The sequence below is a fragment of the Primulina eburnea genome, chromosome 11, assembly GCF_022965805.1.
Source record: "Primulina eburnea isolate SZY01 chromosome 11, ASM2296580v1, whole genome shotgun sequence".
Lineage (NCBI taxonomy): Eukaryota > Viridiplantae > Streptophyta > Magnoliopsida > Lamiales > Gesneriaceae > Primulina > Primulina eburnea.
The window spans coordinates 10,127,265-10,136,725 of NC_133111.1; the positions used below are offsets into that span (position 1 = coordinate 10,127,265).

Sequence of the window (9,461 nt, forward strand, 5' to 3'; positions counted from 1 at the left end):
TTTTTAATCTATTTATTTATTATATTTCATATTTGTTTTTTTATATCTTTTACTATTTATTAAGTTTAAGCATATTAGAATAACTGTTTTTGGTGTCTTTGGTCTGTTTTTTGGTTTCCCTATTTTGCCCCTATTTGATATCAAAATTACATTTTTGTTTTTTTTTTTAATTTCAAAAAACATTTTTGTTTTTATTTTTTTATTACAATTATTCAAATAGCACTTTAGTACCTCGATAATTTATCAAATTTCATTTTAGTGCATAAATAATTATAAAAAAAAGTTGTACACGTGTGTGCAGAGTAGCTAGTATAAAATGAAATTTGCTAATGTGAGAAAATAAAAATAATAAAACACCGTCCGTTGTTACTAATCATCGCTCAAACCCTAGCGCAAAGACGGCCCACCACCGATCTTCATCTTCCCTGCTCCTCACTCCATTCTCCGCCGTTCAGTGCCCCACATCTCCGATCTCCTCCGTTCATACCACCATCTTCTCCACTAGAATTCTTGTTGTTGTATCTAATAACTTTAATCTCTCATATTCATGGTAATTACTCCGCACGGGGCTTTTTAATGTTTTAAGAGCACCCACTTCATCCAATTTTTAAAAAAATTAAATTTTGATTTTTTCTTAATTGTCTACATTGTTGCTGAAACAATTCAGGCAGGCAAGAATTAGAGAAGTTCAGTGTGGGATCAAAGTAGATTTCTTGTAATGCTGGATGCGATTCCAATTTAAGAAAGAATGGAAGTGGTAGGCGTGTGAGTGCGGGTGACTGTGTTACTGTGTAGGCAGAAGATGGATGGAATGGATGGAACCGAATCGGGAATTATGCATTACTTGCAAGATCAGCGTCATAACGGGTTGCATCATCACATAAGTGATGGGAGTGTACTAGATCAAGACGAGCATGGCGACAATAATAATGTTGGTAGTAGTAGTGGGGTGAATGAAGTGCTTGATGGAGATGTTTCAGCTGATATGGGAAATCGAGTTGATAACAATGGCGCATTGGTGCGGCATAGTGAGAACAATAATCAGCTCACACTGTCCTTTCAGGGTCAAGTTTATGTGTTTGATTCTGTCTCTCCAGAAAAGGTTCCTTCATACCCATATAAACTGAAATTTATACCATCCTTGTTTTTGCATTGCAATCATTTTATTTTATTTGAGCCAATTTGTAGATTTCATATTATGACGTACTTTCCAGTACTATTTAAGACTAGATAACTCACGTGTACCTTCTAGGAAACAAGCATACGATGAATCCAGTTATTCTATTTATGAAAGGGTGTCAGATCACATGTCTGAGTACAAGCAAAAAGCTCACTTGTTTCAGTGTTGAATGAAGACTGCATTGTGTTATTACCTTTTACACTTGGTTTGTTAATCTTCAACGCATGACTGTTCAGTTGGATTTCTTTCGTGATGCTGCTCTCAATTAACAAAATCATACATGCCTTTGAACGGTTCAGTTTTATATTATTTTTAGGGCCATCTTGAAAGCTACCCTTTTTAGATATCCCATTTCAAATCATTCAAATTGGTAGTTGGACCTAGAATAGAGTACTGGTCTGGTAACTTATTTTGATAGTGCACTTGGCAACTTTTGTTTAAAGTTCCACTCATATAATCTCAAATGGTTTATCAATATTATTTCAATTTCCTTGTTATGAATCTGCCTTGGGAGTTCTCACCATTTATTTCCAACAGGCACAAAGTAATGTTAATACAGGTCTCTTGTACTTATTTAGCTGTCTTTTCTGTATGGTTTTTGCTTGGTCATTTAAAGCGGTACAATTTTTGAGGAAATTTTTTGGACTTTATGCTTTTTTTCTCCAAAAAACATTTAGTCACTCCATCCTCTAGATGGATAAATCTTGGGTTCTTTAAATTACACCATTTTAATATCCAATTCTTGTCCTCTTATATAATTTTGAATCTTATGAATTAATGATGCTTAATTTAGGTAATTCAAGACTGTTTGTACCTGCATCATGATGAAAGGCTTTTTACATGTAATATGATGAAAAGTTTATGTCGATGGACTGAGTTTTATTTCGAAGCTTTCAAAGTTTTAATTCTAAAAGATATACTGTGCTGTGATTTTGCGAACATAAGTTTTCTTGGTTAATCTGTTAAGTTTTCTAGGGGTTCTTAATGTCTTCCCCGTTTTCCTTTAGACTATTTAGGCAACTTGTTTTGATTATGTCTTTCAGGTTCAAGCTGTACTTCTACTATTGGGAGGGCGTGAAGTAGCCCCTATCATTCCTACAGGTCCAATATCTACTCCTAATAGCAGAGTACGTTACTCTCTGTATTTGACTCTGATACGATAATATCTTCTTGTTTCTGGTGACACCTTTTGATACTTTTCCTATAGGGTTTATCCAGTACCCCACATAAGCTAAATGTTCCTCAGAGATTGGCTTCACTTGTAAGATTTCGTGAGAAGCGGAAAGAACGAAATTTCGACAAGAAAATACGTTACACTGTCCGGAAGGAAGTTGCTTTGAGGTACGGGAGTACTTTTTTTAATCAAGTTTTATGTTTGATTTGAGATGAGTTTTGATGTTCGAGATTTTTCAATTTCGTTGGTGAATTTTTTTTGTTCATTTATAGAATGCAAAGGAATAAAGGACAGTTTACATCATCGAAGCCCAATTTTGACGATTCTGCATCAGCTGCATCGAGTTGGGACTCAAATCAAAGCTGGGCAATTGATGGCCATGGATCACAAACTCAAGATTCTTTGTGAGTTCTGTCGTCTGTGAAATTTTTGTATTTTAACTCAGAACTTTGCTTTCTGTTGCCGATGGCTTATAGCGCCTTTGGCACCAAGGTCCGAAATTTGGGATTTGTGTCGGGTTCAAGGCTTAATTGTAATAAACTCCTCCCCCAACTCAAAAAAAAAAACATTTCTTTCTTTCTTTTTTGATAACTGGTGCTAAAGAGTTGTGCTATGCTATTGCAGGTTCTTGACATTGTATATCTACCTATTTACAGCTCTTGTTTTCATCCGATTTTTTATGAAAAAATGATTCGGATTCCTAAAGTTAACTTCTTCTTATATGGCTAAATGATTCATTCCTTTTAAGTTTTGATTCGTGACTCTGTTATTGCTAACAAATATATTGGAAATATTGTGCTGGAACGATGTTTACTTGTAGTTCATAGTTTTGTGAAGATGACTTGCATGAAAGCAGGAACAATGTTTAATCGTAGTTCATGGTTTTGTGAAGATGACTTGCATGAAAGCTGGCATATGTAGTCATGTAGACACTCATGACTGCTCATAGGAGTCCAGATGAGTGTGCAAAATCATTCAGAAGTACTGCACTACTGCTAATTGCTCAAAATTGACTGATAATTGTTTGATGGAAGAAGGAAACTTGGTATATAAAAAATGGACTTAGTGAGGGAGACCGATCATCATTCTTCATGGTTCTCTTTCCCTGTGGCTTTTTTCAGAGCATGCTTCAAATCAAATAAAGTCTAGTATTGAGAATTTGATTGTTCAGGTGGGGAGATGATTTCTTGTTAACTAGTCATTGAGCAGGCATGTATGAACACTTTATATGTTGAGTTATTGCATCGGTTAAAAGAGTTTAACTGTGATTATTAAATATACATCTGAATTTTTTACAACATATTTGCCAGCTGCCGGCATTGTGGTATTAATGAAAAATCTACCCCAATGATGCGCCGGGGACCACAAGGACCAAGGACACTTTGTAATGCATGTGGACTCATGTGGGCTAATAAGGTACATTGGGGTTGATATACTTATTCTTTCTCTGGTTTGCTTTCTATCATTGATATATGATCATGTCCTGTGTGCTCACCTTGATGAGATGCACCAGAGTCACAAATCACAGACTGTTAGCAGCTGAATTATTCATTTTCTGATATTTTTATGCTGCTCATATTCTAGGCCTGAAAATCCCAAGTTTGAGAAGGCTACCATTACATATTGCCAAGTATCATCGTGAAGCCTCTGTAAACCACATTTTATGATTTATCTGTGATGCCATTTGTGAACATTTGTGATTTTATAGTCGTTGCAAGATGCCAGGCTTTTCTTGATTTCTGGTAGTTGCCATTGATTTTACTTTCTTTTGCCTCCATCTTATTGTTACGCCCTATGCAATGAATTTAATGTTGTTACTACTATCGGGCCCTAGAACTGGAAATATTTTCTATTATTTCGGTTTGGTTTTATTTACCACGCGCCTGTCTTTAGACCAATATTTTTTGGCATTGGGTATACTATTTTTGTAGCTAGATTGATTGATTTGTAAGTTTACAAGATTTGCCAAACATAGATATCAATGTTTTAGGGAACTCTGCGGGACCTTTCAAAGGCAACGACCACCTCTCTGGGAACGACTCCCCTACATAACAGGAGTGAGGAGGTATATATGCTATATATAAATTGTGCCGAGTATAGATAGATATCTGAGATTGACCCGGCTTGTTTTTGATAATGCAGAATGGTAACTTGGAGGCAGATGAAATGGTATTGAGTGCTACTGTTCCTGGAAATGCTAATGATTCATCATGATAATGTATCTATACTATACAATATACATAATACAGTACAATACATTTTGGGTTGTGATAATTCGGTGAAATGAGTTTTAACTTTGTGTAAAATAGGCTCGAGTTCAGCTATAATCCATTTCGTAGTGGAAGTTGTGACGAGAGCTAGGGAGAAACTGATTTACATGTCTGTGATAGTGGATGTGGCATAATCAGATATCTGGCTTGTACTCTATTCTGTGTGTGTTATGATTGTTGACACTGTCAGAAACTAACAAAATGATAGGCTAGCAATGGTCTCTGAGGTTTAGTTTTCTGGTAATAATTATCCAAAGAAACAGATGCGGATTGCTCTTGCTGTGACTGTTCATGCAAACTCAAGCATGCTACGTTGAACTATGAAAGAGTTTGAACGAGAATAATGTAGCGTAGAAGCATGATGGCAAAGTAATAGACAAGTATAATATGATTTTTAAAGGGTGAAGGAGGTCGCAAGCTAAAAGACTGAAGAAGCAAGTCTTCTTGTTATAATCATTACTATTGCTGCCACATGTTTCTGTCTTTGTATGTTAATCTAGAGATATATTAAAGAGCAGAGACATTTAATCTCTTTTGACATGGCATTAAAATTATTATTAAATTTATTAATACATTCTCGAACATGGATGGCTATTGGAAAGCTCATGGCCATGATAGCTTTCGCTTATAAGAGAAGTTCAAGCTGCATGTTGCAACCAAAAGAGATGCAAATCTTGGAGGAGCTGAAATTAGCTGATCTGGTACAAATCTGAAAACAAAATGTTTCAGCAGCTTGCTGGATAAGAAAAAGGAAATAAACGAAGATTTTATCCTTGCATCAACAAGTGCAATATAGTTTTTATTCACAAAAATTTTGGGACCGTACGAAAGGTAATAAATCAGCGTGCAAAAAATCGAATTTCGATTTGATTCTCATTATAATTATGTTAATTATATACTTTTCAATTTTTGAAATATTTTTCAATTTTGATTATTGCGTGTCACGTCCTGAGCCCGAGTCTGTGGTTGCGTGACTGCACAATGGGCCTCTATAACAACTACTTTGTATTCGTCCTCGCTTTACGAAAATAATTAACCCAAGTTGCTATAGAAATCCATTGTAAGTCATTATAAACTCTTTTTAAATATTTCATTTTAAGATGTGGGACAAGGGTGTGACAATTACCCCTCCTTCAGAACGCGACGTCCTCGTCGCGGCCTGACCCCTCGATCAACCAGTGCCGAGAATCTAGAGGTGACTCCTACAGGTTCAAGAGGTGACTTCCGTCATATAGCACTTTGCCCCGCAGGTTCAAGAGGTGGCTCCCGTGCACGTAGCACTTTGCCCCGCATAGAACTTATTTATCGGTATTCCATGCCTGTGACCGGCTCTGATACCATTCTTGAAGAAATATAGAGTGAGCGAAAAGCTCAAGTCGTAGTGTTGTAAAACTGAATAAAGAATACAAAGAGAATATGTTTATATATCTAGGGTAAACACAAAAATAATAAGATGACTAATCTACCCTTGAGAGCTAACAATAATATATTCTAACATCCCCCCTCAAACTCACGATGCTACAGCTAAAAGCATGGAGAGTTTGTCAGACAAAAAACGGAAGCGCGAAGCGGAATTTGCCTTGGTAAACATATCAGCTATCTGCAGAGAAGAAGGAACAAAAGGTAACGTGATGGTGCCAAGCTGGAGATGATGATGAGTGACGTGACAATCGATCTCAATGTGCTTTGTCCTCTCATGAAAAACTGAATTGCGTGCAATCTGAATTGCACTCTGATTATCACAATATAACGGAGTAGGATGACGAAGAAGACTACCGAAATCCGCAAGCAACCAACGTAACCAAATAATCTCGCAAGTAGTTGAAGCCATAGCACGATACTCAGCTTCGGGTAGAAGATCTAGAGATAACAACTTGTTTCTTACTTTTCCAAGAGATAATAGAATCTCCAAGAAAAATACAGAAGTCAGTGGTTGACTTACGATCCGTGGGATCGCCAACCCAATCAGCATCAGAGTATGCACACAGCTCTAAGGAGGAAGTAGAAGGAAACAAAAGACTCTGAAAATGAGTTCCCGAAGATACCTGAGAATGCGAAGAACAGCAGCCCAATTAGGGGTGAGCAACGGTCAGTTTGGTTCGGTTTTAGTCTACAACGGTTCGGTTTTTCGGTTTTCGGTTTTGAATATCTCTAGTCCAAAACCAAACCATGTTATTACGGTTCGGTTCGGTTTTTTGTAATACGGTTCGGTTTTTACGGCCGGTTATATATGGTTGGCTAAAATTTGTTGACAGATAAAATTATATGTCACTTTATGTCTTTAAAATCTAAATCATAGTATTTTTCAAATATTTAATTTGTGAGACTTGATCATATATATATATATATATATATATATATATATATATATATATATATAACCTGTGTTGTGTATAAACATGTCATACGAATATAATAACTATATATAACTAATTAACCATGTAAACACGGAAAATGCATGAATCCAACGGAATATTCAGTAATAAGAATGATAACAAGGTGTCAACCAGCTCGAATGGAACACAAATAATCTTACGAAATATTAAAGAAATATATACTAAAAAAAAGAGAACGTCGACTGATGAGTGGTGTGAAATAAGAGAAAACGATCGGATTGAAAAATTGAGGGTTAATGATACTAAGTTTCTAAATCTTAATAGGCCCATTATATATAAAAAGACTTATATTTAACAATAATATGACCCATTATACATAAAAACCTTATATTTAACAAAAATATTGCCGGTTCGGTTTTTCGGTTTTTTTTGGGCTTAAAACCGAAAACCGAACCGAAAAACCGAACTTTATATATTTTAAAACCATAACCGACCGAAAAACCGATAAAACCGAACCATTTAAACCGAATTATTCGGTTCGGTCGGTTTTTCGGGTTTTATGCCCACCCCTAAGCCCAATGAACTGTAGTTGGTGCAGTGACAAACTGACTAACTACATGAACATCATGCGCAATATCTGGATGAATCACAGTGAGATAAACCAGACTGCCAACAATAGTACGATATAAGGTAGGATCTGGCAAAGGAGGTCCATCTGACAGAGAGTACCGAGCATTGTTCTCAAGAGGAGTATCAATTATTCTGTTATCAGTTAGACGTGCACGCTCAAACAAATCCGCTATGTACTTTGACTGAGATAAAAGATAACCTTTTGGAGATTAGGCAACCTTAATTCCTAGAAAGTAACGTAGTAAACCTAAATCCTTCATAGCAAAGCAGCGAGATAACTCAAACTTCAAAGCCTCAATACCATCAATATCATCACCGGTGAATATCATGTCATCAACATATAAAGACAGAAGTATACGACCTGCACGAGTATGCTTGACAAATAATGCGGAATCATGATGACTAGGAATAAAGCCAAGTGAAGTAATGACTATAGAAAATTTCTCAAACCAAGCACGAGGTTGTTTTAGACCATAAAGAGCCTTACGAAGTCTACAAACTTCACCAGGTTGGTGAGCAACACCAGGAGGAGAAGCCATAAAAACTTCTTCATGAAGATCACCATTCAAGAAAGCATTCTTGACATCCATTTGAGAGATTTTCCATCGAAGAACAGAAGCAACATCAATTAGAGTATGAACTGTCGTCATTTTAGCAACGGGGGCAAATGTTTCCTCATAATCTATGCCATGCTTCTGAGAGTAACCTTTAGCAACAAGACGAGCTTGGTAGCGTTCAATAGATCCATCAGATTTGGTCTTGATCTTGTAGACCCAACGAGAGCCAATGGTGTGCTTTCCGGGTGGCAACATAACCAAATCTCATGTATGAGTCTGATGAAGAGCAGTCAGTTCCTCGGCCATAGCCTTCTGCCAAAGCGGATTACCAACAGCTTCTCTATAGGATAAAGGCTCAGAGAGACGATGAACAGAGGCAACAAATGAAGCGAAAGAGCTAGAGTAACACGAGTAAGCAAAATCAGGTAGTCGAGTATACTTACGAACCCGAGTAGACTGACGGAGTGGAGGATTATCCGCGATGACAGGAGATGATTGGGTTGTCGTAGGGGGATTTGGAGGAGCAGGAGTCTCAGGTGTGGTCGTGGGCAAAGTCTCGTCGATGTCGGAGGTGAAAGGGTCAATACGAATAAGATCTGCATGTGTCATATTATGCGAACTAACAGGTATAGAAAAGAATGGAACATCTTCAAGAAACACAACATGACGAGAGACATACCGTTTTTGACTAATTGTATCAAAACAACGATACTCTTTTTGACCAATACCATAACCCAAGAAAACACACAGAGCAGAACGCGGAGACAACTTATTGCGCTCGATCTGTGGTCGGAGAACAAAACAGGCACAACCAAAGACACGTAATGAAGAATAATCAGGAGCATGACCATACATTTTTTGAAAGGGTGACAAACCTGAATTGTGTGAAGTTGGAATTCTATTGATCACGTGAACAACAGTAAGAATTGCTTCACCCCCAAATGCACTAGGAACATTAGAAGACAGTAAGAAAGAGCGAGCTGTTTCAACAATATATCTATATTTTCTTTCGGCAACACCATTTTGTTCAAGGGTTTCTCTACACGAGGTTTGACGTATGGTACCATCAGAAGCAAGCAAACGCGAGAAATCATTAGAAGTGTATTCACCTCCCAAATCACAACGAAAACACTTGATGACAGCTGAATGTTGATTTTTCACAAGAGCTTTAAAATCATTGAAAATAGCAAGATAATCAGAACTATGTTTCATCAAATAAACCCAACAATAACAAGTGCAATCATCAATAAAAGAAACATAATATCTCGACCCCCCTTTCATGGGAACATGAGATGGTCCCCACACATCTGAATG

General features: G+C 36.9%; 1 protein-coding gene across 1 annotated transcript; it reads left to right on the forward strand.

The window, feature by feature from the left end:
• Positions 1–350: 350 nt before the first annotated feature.
• Positions 351–4,781, forward strand: LOC140804650 (GATA transcription factor 28-like). Its single transcript, XM_073160730.1, has 8 exons — positions 351–550; positions 668–1,102; positions 2,224–2,307; positions 2,388–2,521; positions 2,627–2,758; positions 3,665–3,770; positions 4,345–4,419; positions 4,497–4,781. Exons 2-8 carry the CDS (start codon positions 803–805, stop codon positions 4,566–4,568), a joined length of 903 nt encoding a protein of 300 aa, XP_073016831.1. The 5' UTR covers positions 351–550; positions 668–802; the 3' UTR covers positions 4,569–4,781.
• Positions 4,782–9,461: the final 4,680 nt, after the last annotated feature.

Bases quoted from the DNA above. Each gene is read 5' to 3' on its own strand.
- LOC140804650 (XM_073160730.1), top strand. From the start codon at position 803: ATGGATGGAATGGATGGAACCGAATCGGGAATTATGCATTACTTGCAA. The intron at 1,103-2,223 runs GTTCCTTCATAC...TATGTCTTTCAG, and splicing joins ATTCTGTCTCTCCAGAAAAG to GTTCAAGCTGTACTTCTACT. The intron at 2,522-2,626 runs GTACGGGAGTAC...GTTCATTTATAG, and splicing joins CGGAAGGAAGTTGCTTTGAG to AATGCAAAGGAATAAAGGAC.